The 16,051-nt window shown below is 48.4% G+C and overlaps 1 protein-coding gene across 1 annotated transcript in view; it reads left to right on the top strand.

The window, feature by feature from the left end:
- Positions 1 to 11,152: 11,152 nt before the first annotated feature.
- Positions 11,153 to 16,051, top strand: part of MORN3 (MORN repeat containing 3) — a gene marked incomplete at its 5' end in the record, with an annotated part of 10,248 nt that continues 5,349 nt past the window's right edge. The window contains one exon of the mRNA XM_080821133.1: positions 11,153 to 11,297. Coding sequence (XP_080677259.1) covers positions 11,153 to 11,297 — 145 coding nt within the window. The remainder of the gene's footprint in view (positions 11,298 to 16,051) is intronic.

Below are 16,051 nucleotides of genomic sequence, written 5' to 3'. Positions count from 1 at the left end.
AGGACCGCAGAACTCACGCGACTGTCTCCGCCTACCTAAATAGGCGGGCGGAGCCAACTGCCTGCCCCAGGTTCAGGCGGCGCACGCGCATTTGAGTATAGGAACGTGGCTAGGGAACGAGGACGAGCTTTTACGCATGCTCATTCAAATGAGGCCTGAAGCTTTTCACGTCAGCTAGGTCGGCCGCTTCCTTTCCGTAACCAGCCTCTGTCGTTTAAAGGGCCAGAGCTTTTTTTTTTTTTTTTTTAAGATTTTATTTATTTATTTCACAGACAGAGATCACAAGTAGGCAGAGAGGCAGGCAGAGAGAAAGTGGGAAGCCGGCTCCCTGCCGAGCAGAGAGCCCGATGCCGGGCTTGATAGCAGGACGCTGGGATCATGACCTGAGCCGAAGGCAGAGGCTTTAACCCACTGAGCCACCCAGGCGTAAAGGGCCAGAGCTTTTCCCCACCCAATTGCTTTTTTAAAAAATTAAGCAGGGGCACCTGGGTGGCTCAATGGGGAGCCTGCTTCCTCCTCTCTCTGTGCCTGACTCTCTGCCTACTTGGGATCAGTCTATCAAATAAATAAATAAAATCTTAAAAAAAAATTAAACATTTATGGAGATCCTGGTATGTGCCGGGCCCAATTTACATTGTCTCCTGTGTGCATTTTCCAGTTTTTCCTTTTGGAAAAATTATGCTAGTATTTATATTTTTCATAAATTTCTTCTCTTGCCCCAAGCGTACTATTCCCTTGGAGGTAATTCTCTGAAATGAGAGTCAGTGCGATGTTCTGGCCAGGTCTTCCTAGGTTAACGGGTCTGAGATTGAATCCTGACCCAGCCACTTTCTTGTCTTTTCCTCTGGGTAGCTTATCTAATTTCTGTGAACCTGAGGTTGCTGACTTTTTAAAATGAGAATAGGGATTCCTACCCATCTCAAAGGATTGTTGTGAAAAGTACTTTAGGGCGCCTGGGTGGCTCAGTTGGTTAAGCGACTGCCTTCAGCTCAGATCATGATCCTGGACTCCCAAGAACCAAGAAAACGTCCTGGATCAGGCTCCCTGTTCAATGGGGAGTCGGCTTCTCCCTCTGGCCCTACCCCTTCTCTTGCACTCTCTCTCTCTCAAATAATAAATAAATAAAATCTTTTTTAAAAAAAGAAGAAAAGTACTTTTAAAAAATGGGGACTCCTGGGTAGTTTAGTGGGTTAAGCAACTGCCTTTTGCTCAGGTCATGATCTCAGGGTCCTCGCCCAGCGAGAAGCCTGCTTCTCCCTCTCCTGCTGCCTCTTGCCCTGCTTGTGTTCTCTCTCTGTCAAATAAATAAACAGAATTTTAAAAAATAATAAAAATTTAAAAATAAAAAAACTGTAAAGTACCAAGTACTATGCATCACACCAGGTATATGTTAAGTAAACAAATAGTAGTCATTAAGTGGAATTAATTCAGTCAGAAAATAGTTTTATAGATTCTGTAACATAGTTCCAGATGGTTTTTCAAGAGGATTTACCTAATTCCCTGGATGGCTAGCAGTATGTAATGGTGCCTTTTTCCCCACAGTGCTACCAATATCACAGACCACCATTTTTACACATTTTTCCTAGTCTAGACAGTATGTAATGGTATGGCAGGTTATTTTAACTTTCATTTCTTTAATTGCTAGTGAGGCTGTGCATTTTTCTTTGGGATGATTTATTAGCTGTGTTTGTTTGCCAAACAACTATTTTCAAACCCTGTAATTTCCACCGGCTTATCCCTGCAGACATTATGTTAGGTTCTAACAGAGAATTTTGCTGATCAATTAGAAAGAAAGAGAAAGAAAGAAAAAGAAAAAAAGAGGGTTTGTTAGAGAGAGAGAAATAAACTTTCCAAGGAAGGGATAGTGACAGATAAGAGCTCATCCCCAAAGCAGCACTGTCTTGTAGAACTTTCTATGGTAAAGGAAATGTCCTGTATCTGCAATGTCCCATGGGGCGGCCAGTTGCCACATGGGCCTACTAAATATTTGGAATATGACTAATGTGACTGAGGAATTTTTATTTTTATTAAACTTAAATTTCCATATAAATAGCCACCTCCTTGGTAGAGTAACCCTAGAGATTAGGAAAGAAGGAGAGAAAGAAAAGGAAAAGAGGCGCTCTACAAAGTCTCTTGGAAGTGGCCTCATTTTATGTGAAAGGGACTCAGGGGGCCTGGCTGACTCAGCTGGTAAAGTTTAAGCTCCAAGTTGGGTGTAGAGATTACTTATAAATAAATAAATAAATAAATGCCTCTTTTAAAAATTTTATTTATTTATTTGAGACAGAGATCACAAGCGGGAAGGAGTATCAGAGGGAGAAGGAGAAGCAGGCTCCCCGCTGAGCAAGGAGCCCAATGTGGGACTCAATCCCAGGACCCTGAGATCAGGGCCCAAGCCAAAGGCAGAGGCTTAACAAACCGAGCCACCCAGGTGCCCCTAAGTAAACCTCTCTTAAGATAAATTTGAAGGGACTCAAACTGGACTTTTGGCATTGTTGCTGAAAGAGAGAGTCCCTGAGACCCCCAGTCTTGACAAGAAGTGTATGTTTGGTTTGCAAAAATCTATCAAGCTATACGTTGATGATATTTCCACTTTTCTATATGTATTTTACACTTCAATAAAAAAGTTAAACAACGTTTGCTGCACATTGTGTTACCCTCTTTAGGTATTTCTCTCTCTGATTTTTAATTTGGCAGAATGAAAAATGAGAAACAATGGTGCCCTGTGACTCGCGCTGGACGGGTGATAGCCGCTAGAGGGCGCTCATCCTGCATCGGAGACTTTTTGAAAAAACACTTGCGAGAACTCAGGAATCCTACAATTCACCCATTTAAAAGTGTAAAGATTCCGTGGTTTTTAGTATGTTCACCGGGTTGAGCAGCCATCATCTCAGTCAGTTTTAGAATATTTTCATCACCCCTGAAAAAAACCCCTGCCCTTAACTATCTCTCTCCTAACTCCTCCTCCTCTTCCCTCCCAGGTAACCACGGATCTACTTTCTGTCTCTGTAGATTCTCTTATTCTGGATATTTCTGCTCATACGACCTTCTGTGTCTGGCTTCTTTCACTTAGCACAGTGTTTTCAAGGTTCATCTAGGCTGCAGCATGTCTCAGTGTTTCATTCCTTTTTAGGGCTGGACAATATTCCATTATATGGATAGATAACATTTTGCTTATCCATTCATCTTTTGATGGACGTTTGAGTTGTCTCAAACTTTTGTCTATTAGATGCGCTGGAGGCTTTTGCTGGTCCTGACAGGTGGGTCCTTCCTGCCACTTCTGGAAAGATTGAGACCCAGGTTACTCAACTTCAGAAGACCCCATTCTCATTTTATTTAAAGATGGTGCTCTCAAGAGTGGCCTGCGGTGGGAATGCGCCCCCTAGAGTTGAAATGTGCAGAGCCTCCAGGCTTTCAGCCAAAGCTTTGTGCTGGGGAAAGTGAAAATAGGACCCTGCCTCCCCAAGGGGATGTTTATCTGTGAGTATATGGAGGAGACCATACATACTTGGTCTGGAGACCTCAGACCACATAGGAGAGCTCTTTTCACAGCATGCTTTAAAAAAGATCCTTGAGAAGAGCCCAGCTAAATTCTAGCCATTCAAGTCTAGCAAGTAATTATGAGACCAGGGTATTTGAAACAGGAGCTCTCAGACTTGATGCTCTTGGCACCTCAGTGTTGGGAGGTGACCAGTCCATAGCTCCTACTCAGGAGTTTGAGAATAACGCTACCGGGCGCTGACCCCATAGGGTGAAAAATCTCATAGATTTGTAACCTGCCCATCCAGCTGGCCTGCAGATGCGGATAAACTATAATCTGCTCCACAGTTTTCTCCAGGGGACCGTTCTAGCTTCCCTGAGCCAGGATCCGATTAGGAGCTGGGAAAGGGTTCCTTGCAGTGGTGGGACTGGGGCTCATGCTGTGTCTTAGCCTGACCTAGGGAAAGAGGAAATTCTAGACCATGAGGCACCACTCAGCAGGTGGCAAGGTGGTTCTGGATAAAGCCACAAACCAAGAGACAATTTGTACTAGGATACAGCCTCCTGGGACTGCTGGCCAGGTGTCTGAGAAGGAGAGGAGAATATTGTGAGAGAATTATAGCCATCGGCAGCATGACTGGCCAGCATGACTCCAGACCCTAGCTGGACCACTCATGAATTTGGGATTGGAATTCAGAAAGAGCTAATTAATTTCCTTTTTTTGTTTTAAAGATTTTATTTATTTATTTGACAGAGATCACAAGTAGGCAGAGAGGAAGACAGAGAAAGAGGAGAAAGCAGGTCCCCTGCTGAGCAGAGAGCCCGATTTGGGGCTTGATCCCAGGACCCTGGGATGGTGACCTGAGCTGAAGGCAGAGGTTTTAACCCACTTAGCCACCCAGGCGCCCCTCCAATTAATTTCTGTAAGTGGTTATATAACCGAGATGATATAAGGGGCAACCATTTTCCACCACGAGCGGGAGAAAGCTGAATGGAGGAGAGAGAGAGAGATCAAGGGACAGGAAGAGGATGGCTTTGCTGTTGAAGCTTTCCAACACTCTTGTATCCTTAATAAATTTCCTTTATTAGGTAGTATGAGATGGTGCTTCTAGCTGCAACTAAAAGAAACTTGGATGAGAAAGAATTTACACAGGGCAAGTTCTGTGTGCATCAACTTCCTCTGCTGAGAGAGACATACATCCAACAAAATAACTATAAATGATGCAGTGAGTATGGAAATCAGAGCAAAAGTCCCATTCCAAAAAAGAAAACAAAAAACAAGCAAACAAAATGTCCCATTCCAATGGGAATGAAGAACAAAGCAATGAAGGAGAGCCCACTGGTAATCAAAAAAAAGTCTATCAAAACAAGATTTTTCGGGGCGCCTGGGTGGCTCAGTGGGTTAAGGCCTCTGCTTTCGGCTCAGGTCGTGATCCCAGGGTCCTGAGATCGAGCCCCGCATCGGGCTCTCTGCTTGGCAGGGAGCCTGCTTCCTCCTCTCTCTCTGCCTGCCTCTCTGCCTACTTGTGATCTCTGTCTGTCAAATAAATAAATAAAATCTTTAAAAAAAAAACAACAAGATTTTCTTCTGAGATTGCTAAAGAAATTTATTTTTTTTTAAGATTCTATTTATTTATTTGTCAGAGAGAGAGTGAGCACACAAGCAGGTGGAGAGGGAGAAGCAGGCTCCCCGCTGAGCAGGGAGCCCGATGTGGGACTCGATCCCAGGACCCTGAGACCATGACCCGAGCTGAAGGCAGACTCTTAACCAACTAAGCCACCCAGGTGTCCCGATTGCTAAGGAGATTTAAAAAACAGCAATACTCAGAGCATCTGTGGCAAAGTCAGTTTGGCATCTGACTCTTGGTTTAGACTCAGGTGGTGATCTCAGAGTCGTGGGATTGAGCCCCACATCAGGCTCTGCACTCTGCGCGGAGTCTGTTTGGGATTCTCTATTCCTCTCCCTCTGTCCCTCCTGCTGATCCTTTCTTTCTCTCTCTCAAATAAATAAATAAATCCTTAAAAAAAAAAAAAGTAATGGGTGCCTGGGTGGCTCAGTTGGTTGAGCGACTGCCTTTGCCTCCAGGTCATGATCTCAGGGTCCTGGGATCAAGCCCTGGATTGGGCTCCCTGCTCAGTGGGGAGCCTGCTTCTCCCTCTCCCTCTGCTGGTCTGCCTGCTTGTACTCTCTTGCTCTCTCTGTCAAATAAATAAATCTTAAAAAAAAAAAAAAGAATTAAAAAAAAAGTAATACTCGGGGCGCCTGGGTGACTCAGTGGGTTAAAGCTTCTGCCTTCAGCTCAGGTCGTGATCCCAGGATCCTGGGATCGAGCCCCGAGTCGAGTCGGGCTCTCTGCTCAGCAGGGAACCTGCTTCCTCCTCTCTCTCTGTCTACTTGTGATCTCTGGCAAATAAATAGGTAAAATCTTTAAAAAAAAAAAAAGTAATACTCAATGTGAATAAAGGCAAAAGTGGGAGAAAAAAACAGACATTGTTGTGGATGGAATTAATAAAATCATTTTGGAGGGGCATTTGGAGGGGACTTTGGTGTTATATACTAAAAACTTAAAGTGCCGGGCACCAATCATTCCATTGACAAATACTTGTTGAGCAATTACTAGGTGCCGGGCATTTGACCTAGGTCCTAGGGAGACAGCAGTGAAAAAACACAACAACTTCTCCAACTTCAAATATGGCAACATGCCAGTAATTGTCAACTACAGACGGCAGTTGTAACAGATGTTCATTGTACTATGATAATGCTTTACTGTGTGCCTGCAAATTTTCACTTAGAAGTTGGAAGAAAAAATCTTTCCCTTTAAAAAGACAGACAAGGGGTACCTGGGTGGCTCAGTGGGTTAAAGCCTCTGCCTTCGGCTCTGGTCATGATCTCAGGGTCCTGGGATCGAGCCCCGCATTGGGCTCTCTGCTCAGCGGGGAGCCTGCTTCCCCCCCCCTCTCTGCCTGCCTCTCTGCCTACTTGTGATCTCTGTCTGTCAAATAAATAAAGAAAATCTTAAAAAAAATTAAAAGACAGACAATAAATATGTGTATGCGCACACACACATATGACAGTGCTATGCTACATGAAACAGGAATGAGGCTGGGGAAATAGGAAAATAGGTTGTGAAGTATACATAGAGATTCCAGTTTTTTTTTAAAGACTTTATTTATTTATTTGACAGACAGAGACACAGCGCAAGAGGGAACACAAACAGGAGGAGTGGGAAAGGGAGAAGCAGGCTTCCCTCTGAGCAGGAAGCAGTGCTCGATCCCAGGACCCTGAGATCAGGACCTAAGCTGAAGGCAGATCCTTAAAGACTGAGCCACCCAGATGCTCCGAGAGATTCCAGTTTTAAATAGGGTGGTCCAGGTGCATGTGACTGGCTCAGTTGGTACAGCATGTGACCCCTGATATCGCCCCAAGTTGGGCGTAGAGATTACTTTAAAAAAGGCGGGGGGGGGGGCGCCTGGGTGGCTTAGTGGGTTAAAGCCTCTGCCTTCGGCTCAGGTCATGATCTCAGGGTCCTGGGATCGAGCCCCTGCTCCGCGGGGAGCCTGCTTCCTCCTCTCTCTCTGCCTCTCTGCCTACTTGTGATCTCTGTCAAATAAATAAATAAATAAAATCTTAAAAAAAAAAAAAAAAAGGTGGTCCAGCAACTCCTTACTGAGGTGATGACGTTTGAATAAAATCTTGAAGAAGATGGGGCTCCTGGGTGACTCAGCAAGCGTCTGCCCTCCGCTGGGGTCATGATCCCAGGGTCAGCAGGAAGCCTGCTTCTCCCTTTCCATCTCCCAGCTTGTGTTCCCTCTCTCGCTGTGTCTCTCTCTGTCAAATGAATCCATAAAATCTTAAACAACAACAACAACAAGAAAACACCTTGAAGAATGGGAAGGAATGATCTAGACTGCTCTCTGTAGGAAGAGATGTCCTGGCAGAAGGCACAGAAGAGACAAAGGCCCTGAGGCAGGCACATGCCCAGAATCTTCCGGGAACAGCAAGGAAGCAAGGGCGCGGCTGGAGCAGAGTGAGCCTGGGTGCCGGAGGGAAGTCGGGGACAAGGTCAGAGAGGAAAGGGGTGGGGGGGGGCAGATGACTGGGAACTCTGAAGGCCACTGAGAGGACTGTAGCTTTTACTCTGGGTGACAGAGGAGCCACTGCAAGGATGTGAACCAAGGAGAGGAGTGAGTGGTGAGGTGAGCTGACCTGTGTGTCTAAAATACAAGCATCTTTGGAGCGTCTGGGTGGCTCGGTAGATTGAGCCTCTGCCTTCAGCTCAGGTCATGGTCTCAGGGTCATGGTCATGGTCTCAGGGTCCTGAGATCGAGCCCCAAGTCCGGCTCGGCCGGGAGCCTGCTTCCCCCGCTCTCTCTGCCTACTGGTGATCTCTCTCAGATAAATAAATAAAATTAAAAAAAAAATAAAATTAAACACAAGCATCTTCAAGGGGTGGAGGGTCTGAATATCTTCTCTTAGATTCTTAAAGGTGTCTAGGAGAGGCCCTCCCCCACAACCGGAGTAAGAACGAAAGTGGTTGGTTTTCCCTTCAAATTTTACCGCTTTGTGTTCCAAACCCGGCAGAGAAGTCTTTAACCCTTTCCGGTCTGCTCAGGGTGCAGTGTTTGCCCTGGGGATCCCCAGATGGGAAGGGCAGTATCCTCCCCAGGCACACCGGGGCTCACGCTCTGCGGATGCGGGGTCTTCGGGCTCGCCCACCAGCCCTTTGCTCAGCAGGCCGATGTACGGGGCTGCACTGGACCTGCACAGGCCCTAAGACGTCCTTCCCCACGCCAGCGACTCTGCACCCTCCCCGCCGCGCAGCAAGCACACCGTCTCGGCAGGAAGGGGCGGGCTCTGCCGGCGGCTTTGCGGGGGCCCCGCGTTGCCATAGCGACCCGCCCCCCCCACCCGGGCAGGGGACGCCTGAGCCTGCGCCGCACTCCGTTATCGAGGCTGGAAGCGGCGACCCCATCGCTCGGGTCCACAGAGCTGCCGATCCAGGCTCCGCCCCGCAGGTGAGCGGGCTCAGGTGAGCTGGGGCAGGTGGATGGGGTGGGGGCTCGGAATGGCCCCCCCTGCCGTCTGGGCGCCGCCTCTCCACCTTCCATTGTGGTTGATTTATTATTTAGAATCAAAACAACCGGGCACAGTCCGCGCGCCCCGCCTCGCAACGCTTTCTTTTCCTATCGGTAGCTCCCGTATTAAGACCGTATTAAGATCTTGAGCAGAAAACCCTTGCTCCCAAGAAAGAGTGGGACAGAGGATGATTTTATATTACCCTGATGAGGCATTAAGTAACATCCAATGACATCGTAAAAAAGTTATTAGGTTCTAGGTTGGTTCCGTTACACTTCTAAGTAAACCAAGGAGAAAGTGTCAGGTCGGCGCTGATTAACACCTTTCTGAACATTTGCTAATCTCAACTGTAAGCCACTGATATCTAGCTAAGATTTAAGGTGGTCTCTTTATAGTATTTTTATTTTTACTGTGCTTCCCCCTTAAGGTATCTGATACTGGTTTTCCATTTATAGTGAGGATATGTAGTCTCTTTCTTGGATAAATATGTTGATTTTTTTTAAGTAAATTAATTTACATATAAAGATTCGTTATTGTACAGGTGGTACTAGGAAATGGGAGAAAAAAGGAAAACGTTAAATTTAGGACCTGAAACGGTTTCCTTCCTCTCAGCTTTTGCCTTTACTGTTTTCTTTGCCGGGAGTGATTTACCCTGTTTGTAGGCATGATTGTCAACATACGTGCCAGCCGTGTGGTTGGTCAGCCTGTCAGACTCCTGGAGACCCTGCTATAGCCCCACAGAAGGAACTCCTTGATATGCGCACCCAGTGCAAAATGAAAAAGAGGGGGTGCACCTCGGTGGCTCAGTGGGTTAAGCCTCTGCCTTCGGCTCAGGTCATGATCTCCAGTCCTGGGATCGAACCCTGCATCCCCTGCATCGGGCTCTCCTCTCAGCAGGGAGCCTGCTTCCCCTCTCTCTCTCTGCCTGGCTCTTTGCCTACTTGTGATCTCTGTCTGTCAAATAAATAAATAAAATCTTTAAAAAAAAAAAAAAAGAAAAAGAAAAAGAAAAAGGGGGCCCTCACTCATAAAATATTAAGAATTTAAAAACAGTGACAGCAAAGGAGTAAACCAAGCATGGGCCCTTCTAAGGGTGGGCCCTGTTCGACTGCACAGGTTGCACACCCATGAGGCTGGCCATGGGTGGGTGGATGCCTGGGACACCATGATCTGAAACCTGCTCAGCCCAGAGGTAATTGGCTCAGCACCTCTCATGCTAATGGTTAAATATCTCACTCCAGCCCCTGGGGCTAGCGCCACTGACGTGTGTGTGTGTGTGTGTGTGTGTGTGTGTGTCCCAAACCCATGGAGCAGGAAACAGATACCCATGATTGGGGGAGACCATCTTTATCACCTTGCACGAGCCCCCTGGAGACAGACAGATAGACATGAATGTCTGCACTGGAGATCTTGGAGACATGAATAACACAGGTGGGGGACTCCCAGAATAAAGAGAGACCCTAGACCACCCAAAGTTTCTCTGCAACCCCATCACGCACGGCGGGAAGGAGAGCCCCGGTCTGATGGAGAAACCTAACCAGGTAATAAGGCAGACAAGTAGACTATCCGGGCAAAGGTCAGAGGTCAGAAGTAGAAGGATGACCAGCCATCCTGGTGTTCCTGGGACTGTCCCAGTTTTAGTACCAAAGTCCAAGTTCCTAGGAAACCCCTCAGTCCTAGGCAAACCCAGACTGTTGGTCACCCTATGGGCAGTATCTCTAGTTGGTGGGCTCCCCTGACAGCTTTTTTTTTTTTTTTTTAAGATTTTTCTTATTTATTAGACAGGGAGAGACAGCAAGAGATGGAACGCAAGCAAGGGGAGTGGGAGAGGGGGAGAGGGGGAGAGGGAGAAGCTGGCTTCCCGCTGAGCAAGGGGCCCGATGCTGGGCTCCATCCCAGGACTGGGATCATGACCTGAGCCGAAGACAGACACTTAACAACTGACTGAGCCACCCACACACCCCTTCCCTGACAGCTTCTAAAGCCAGGCCCTGGATGTTTCTAGCACCCTCTAACAGATAAGGCAGGACCAAAGGGGTTGCAGTGTTGGGTACTGGAAGGTGTCCCTGTAGGCTGCGTGGTAGCGGCTACCTGCGGGCCCAGAGTGGCCTGGGTATCCCCCCCATCCCGGCCACCCGCTCCTCTCCTGCAGTAGATCCCAGTTCACAGCACTGGGGCCTCCAGAGAAAGCTCCAGCCTTAGGCCAGCATCCACACGGATTGGTCATACTCGTTATTAACTATATGACTGTCAACCACTGGTGGGGGGCAGCTTCTTCCTGACGCCATCACAAACCCCCTCTTCTACTGGTTTCCCTGGGTTCCCAAGCAATTGTGTCATCAGACCTACCTCAGCAGGACCCTAGAGATGCAAAGGAGGTGACAGGCAAGGGTCAGTCCAGCACAGAAGGGTCACCCTCAAAGGGCTGCTTGTTCATCTGCCCGGGGACTCAGAACATACATGACTCATGTCATTTGGGCTCAGACAAGCACATCCCCAGGAAGCCCCAGGATCCTGGCACTACTAGGGGTACACTGAGCCCCTGATGTCCCCAACCCTTTGCCAGCAGCCCCTGGCCCCACAGAAGCAGGCAACATGCCTATCTCCAAGTGCTTGAAGAAGTCGGAGCCCCTGTGGAAGGGATGGGACCGGAAAGCCCAGAAGAACGGACTGAGACACCAGGTGTACGCGGTCAATGGTGACTGCTATGTGGGCGAGTGGAAGGACAACATGAAGCATGGTGAGTGGGGGCCCTGCAGGAGTCCGGGTGGCTAGTGTGGGGTCTGGGCCATGGTGGGTGCCTGGGACCTGACTGGGGCCAAGGAAGTCAGGCAGAGCTCCCTGGGGACATAAGATGTGTCCCCAAGGCTCCCTCAAGGGTGGAACACCACTGACCTTGGGCCAGCCAGGGGTCTCCACACACTGGGGCTCTGGAACCAAACTCAACCCTGACTTCAGATGAGCAAAGACCTCAGAGACCAGCAGGGGACAAAGTGGTCTTGAGACACCATCTGTAACCACGGCTAGGGCTCTGGGGACTCCAGTACAGGGCCTGACCTCTGAGACCTGGACTAAACACGGGGCTGGCAGGAAGAAAAGGTGCCCCCCCAACCAGCTTGCAGTAGGGATTCAAACAGCTCTGACGTGGGGGTCTCACCAGCAGGGGGTTAGGGAGGACACACACACATACACACACACACAACTAGCTGGGACTTTAACTTTAACTGCAACTTTTTTTTTTTAAATATTTTATTTATTTATTTGAGAGAGAGCAAGAGAGAGAGAGAGAGCCGGAGCAAGAGGGAGGGGCAAAGGGAGAGGGAGAGGCAGACTCCGGGACTCCAGGATGATGACCTGAGCCAAAGGCAGACGCTTAACCGACTGAGCCATCCAGGCGTCCCACTTTAACTGCTACTTTAACCGGCAAATGGCATGGGGTTCCTTGTGACACAAACTAAGCCCTGAAAAAAAAGAAGTTGTTTTTTTTTTTTTAATTTTATTTATTTAGGGGCACCAGGGTGGTTCAGTCAGTAGAAAATATGACTCTTGACCTTGGGGTTGTAAGTTTGAGCCCCATGTTGGGTGTAGAGAGTACTTAAAAATAAAATCTTTTTTTTTAAAGATTTATTTATTTATTTCAGAGAGCGAGAACGAGAGCATGAGCGGGAGGGGAGAGGGAAAGGGATAGAGAATCTCAAGTGGACTCCACGCCGAGCACAGAGGCTGATGTGGGGCTGGGTCTCACATCCCCGAGATCATGACCTGAGTGGAAACCAAGAGTTGGACGCTTAACCGACTCCGCCATCCAGGCGCCCCTTAAAAATAAAATCTAAAAAAAAAAAGTTTTATTTATTTAAGTGATTTCTACACCCAACATGGAGTTCGAACTCATGACCCTGAGATCAAGAGTCATGTGCTCTTCCAACTGAGCCAGCCAAGCGCCCCAAGAGAAACAAGCTTTTATTAAAAAAAAGATGGTATGGCTTCTCATGCAGGTTTTGCGATTCCAGATTCTGTGCTCTTTTTTTTTTTTTTTAAGATTTTTATTTTATTATTTATTTGACAGACAGAGACCACAAGCAGGCAGAGAGGCAGGCAGAGAGAGGAAGGGAAGCAGGCTCCCCGCTGAGCAAAGAGCCCAATGCGGGGCTCAATCCCAGGACCCTGAGATCATGACCTGAGCCAAAGGCAGAGGCTTAACCCACTGAGCCACCCAGGCGCCCCCAGATTCTGTGCTCTTAACCACTTTTCTCTCGTGCCTTCCTGAGTGAAGTACTCTGGAGTCCAGAAACCTGGGTCAGAATCTCGGCTCCACCAACAGTGACCTTGAGTGACTAATTACCATACTCTGAGCCTCAGTGTCCCATTCTGTAAAATGAGAAAATGCCTGTTGGTAAAGATAAGAGATGACATCTACTAAGTGCATAGCCCGGGGTCTGTGCAGAAGGGTCTGTGAGTGTTTGAGGGCAGAGCATGGCAGGGATCACCACTACTCGGAACCGTCCTCATCCAAAAGCACTCCGAAGCTGCCCCTGTCTGGTGTGTGACTTTAGGTCAGCCATCTCCCATTCTATGGATCTCAGTGGCCTCACCTGTGCTGTGAACTTGTGGGTTGACATGGCGCTCTGACCCCTCCTTCGATGTGAGTCCTGCCTCCCCTAGGAGCCCAGAGGCATAGAGCTGGTTGGGTTGAGGCTCTTGAAAATGGAGCTGTAGGAGAATCCTAATCGAGCCTCCCCTCTCTTCAAGACATACCTTTGACCAAGCCCACAGGGACTGCTGTGGTGTAAGCAGACTGGAAGCAGTCAAGAGGGTCGTCATCATGCAAGGCAAGGATTGGGTGGCCACGGCTACCCTGGACTGCTCGTGTCTTCACTCCGCTAATCCCTACAGCGCCCCTGGCCCACATCAGGCTCTGTACTGGGCATCTGGCAAGACGCCAAGCCTCAGGGGGCTCCAGGCTCGCAGGGAACCTGCACAATAAATAGTAACCCATTTTACAGATGAGGAAACTGGGACTCAGATAGAGGAAATGACTCACTGAGGGTCACACGGCTAAAAGAGGTGGCATCAGGCTGTATGGGGTAAATGACATGGAGGCAGAAGCCAGCCTCCCAGAAAAGAAAGCAAACATGCTGTCTCCAGACTTCACTGACTACATACACTACTACATGATGGAGAACCGGGGGGAGGACTATAAAGCTATGGCCCGGGGTGAGAAGAATTAGTGTCAACATACCCGGAAACAGATTCGGAGTAAGACCAACGTCTATCAGCGATTTTACCCAGCAGAGTGGCAAGCCTTCCTCGATTCCTTGCAGGGGAGTAAGATGGAGATGCCTCCTCCTAGACCAGAGAGGGAAAGAGGAGCGTGTGGCTCCATCACACACACGCACGCACGCACGCACCCCTCTCTGGGGAGGGAACTGTCTCCCAGAGGTTTCCGAGGGCCCTGGGAAAAGCCAGAACCTGCTGTTTTCAGAGTGGGTCGTTTGTTTATATATAGTCTGCACGTAATAAAACAAGGCTACTTTACTTAAAAAAATTAAAAATAAAAATAAAAGGGGTGGCATCGGGATATGAAGGGGACCAGAGAGGAGGCATGAAAGCGGCCATGAGAACAGAGAGAGGCGATGTCTGAGCGGAGCGCACCTGGGTAGGGATTAGCCCGGCAGAAGGGCCTGTCTTCCAGGTAGTGGACTCAGAACGGAAGGATTGTGGGGGAGGGGTATTAAGTCTTGCTCAAGGAACAGACTGGAAGCCCGTGTGCCCAGAGCAGAGAGGGGGAGGACAGAGAGTGGGCACACCAAGGAGTCTGACCATTAAAAACTTCGTTTAAGTGGCAAATTTGCCTTTATCCCAGAGGCAAACAGTCTCATTGGACCAACTCAAATCACATGCCCTTCACTCAACCAATCACAGTGGCTCGAGCTGGTTGGCTGGCCTGGCCAGGGGGAGGAGCCAGATCCAAGCAAACCATCGGGACTGAGAGCTCAGGAGAGGCTGGTTCCCCAAGAGAAATAAACCTCGTAGAAGAAGGACAGTTAGAGGGGCGCCTGGGTGGCTCAGTGGGTTAAAGCCTCTGCCTTCAGCTCAGATCATGATCCTAGGGTCCTGGGATCGAGCCCCGCGTCGAGCCCCGCGTCGAGCCCCGCGTCGAGCCCCGCGTCGAGCCCCGCGTCGAGCCCCGCGTCGAGCCCCGCGTCGAGCCCCGCGTCGAGCCCCGCGTCGGGCTCTCCGCTCAGCGGGAAGCCTGCTTCCCTTCCTCTCTCTCTGCCTGCCTCTCTGACTACTTGTGATCTCTGTCTGTCAAATAAATAAAATCTTTAAAAAAAAAAAAAGAAGAAGAAGAAGGACAGGTAGAAAAACCGGGTGAAGGCTCTACCTCAAGGGCACAAATAATTGGTAATATCTTTTGTATTTGCAGACACTGTTCTAAGTGTTTTCCTTATATTAATGAATGTAGCAATCAGAACAACCCCATGAGATAGTCTCATCCCCGTTTTACAGATGAGGAGCCTGAGGCCCAGGAGTTAAGTTACTGGCCAAGATTAAAAAACTCACAGGGACAATGTTGGATTTGTTCCTGAGCTACTAAGGACCAAGATACGTATTACCCCATATAGGCACTCCACAAATATTTTATTGATCCCTTTGTTCAACAAATGTCTTTCTTTGACATGTGTTGGTCACCTCCAACTTGCCAGGTCCTGTTCCTCGGTGCTGGGAATAGAGCAGTGAACAAAACAGACCAAAGTTTGTGTCCTCATGGAGTGCACATTCTCATGGAGAGCTAGACAACAGACAAAAAATGACAAATAAGTGAATCGTCTGATATGTTAGGAGCTGATAGGTGATATGGAAAGAAACAGAGCAGGGAAGGGGCACCTGGGTGGCTCAGTGGGTTAAGCCTCTGCCTTTGGCTCAGGTCATGATCTCAGGGTCCTGGGATCGAGCCCCACATCAGGCTCTCTGCTTAGCAGGGAGCCTGCTTTCCCCTCTCCCTCTGCCTGCCTCTCTGCCTACTTGTGATCCCTGTCTGTCAAATAAATACATACAATCTTGAAAAAAAGAAAAAAGAAACAGAGCAGGGTAAGGGGGGTAGGACAGACTTGTGACTTTATATGGGATGGTCAGGGCAGGCCTCACTGAAAAAATAGATTTGAATGGAGATTTGTAGGAGGTAGGGAGTGATTGAAATTTACAGAAGAGCATTCCAGGCCGAAGGACAGCCACGTACAAAGGCCCTGAGGCAAAGGCATATCTGGTGGGTTCCTTGACCAGCACGGCCGCCACAGTGGTTGGAGGGCAGTCTGGAAGTTGGGAGTGGAATTCACAGATGAGGCTGGAATGATAGGACATAGGTCTCCATGTGTGTTTCTGAGAACGGAAGAAATACGCAGAACATTTTCTGGATTAAAATCTGGCCATCTCGTGTAACCTTTGAGTATCATTTAAAGATGAAACTTATTTTTAAAAGAGATGGAACACATT

Source organism: Martes martes (assembly GCF_963455335.1).
Source record: "Martes martes genome assembly, chromosome: 13".
Lineage (NCBI taxonomy): Eukaryota > Metazoa > Chordata > Mammalia > Carnivora > Mustelidae > Martes > Martes martes.
This window is presented reverse-complemented; position numbering and strand designations above follow the sequence as displayed.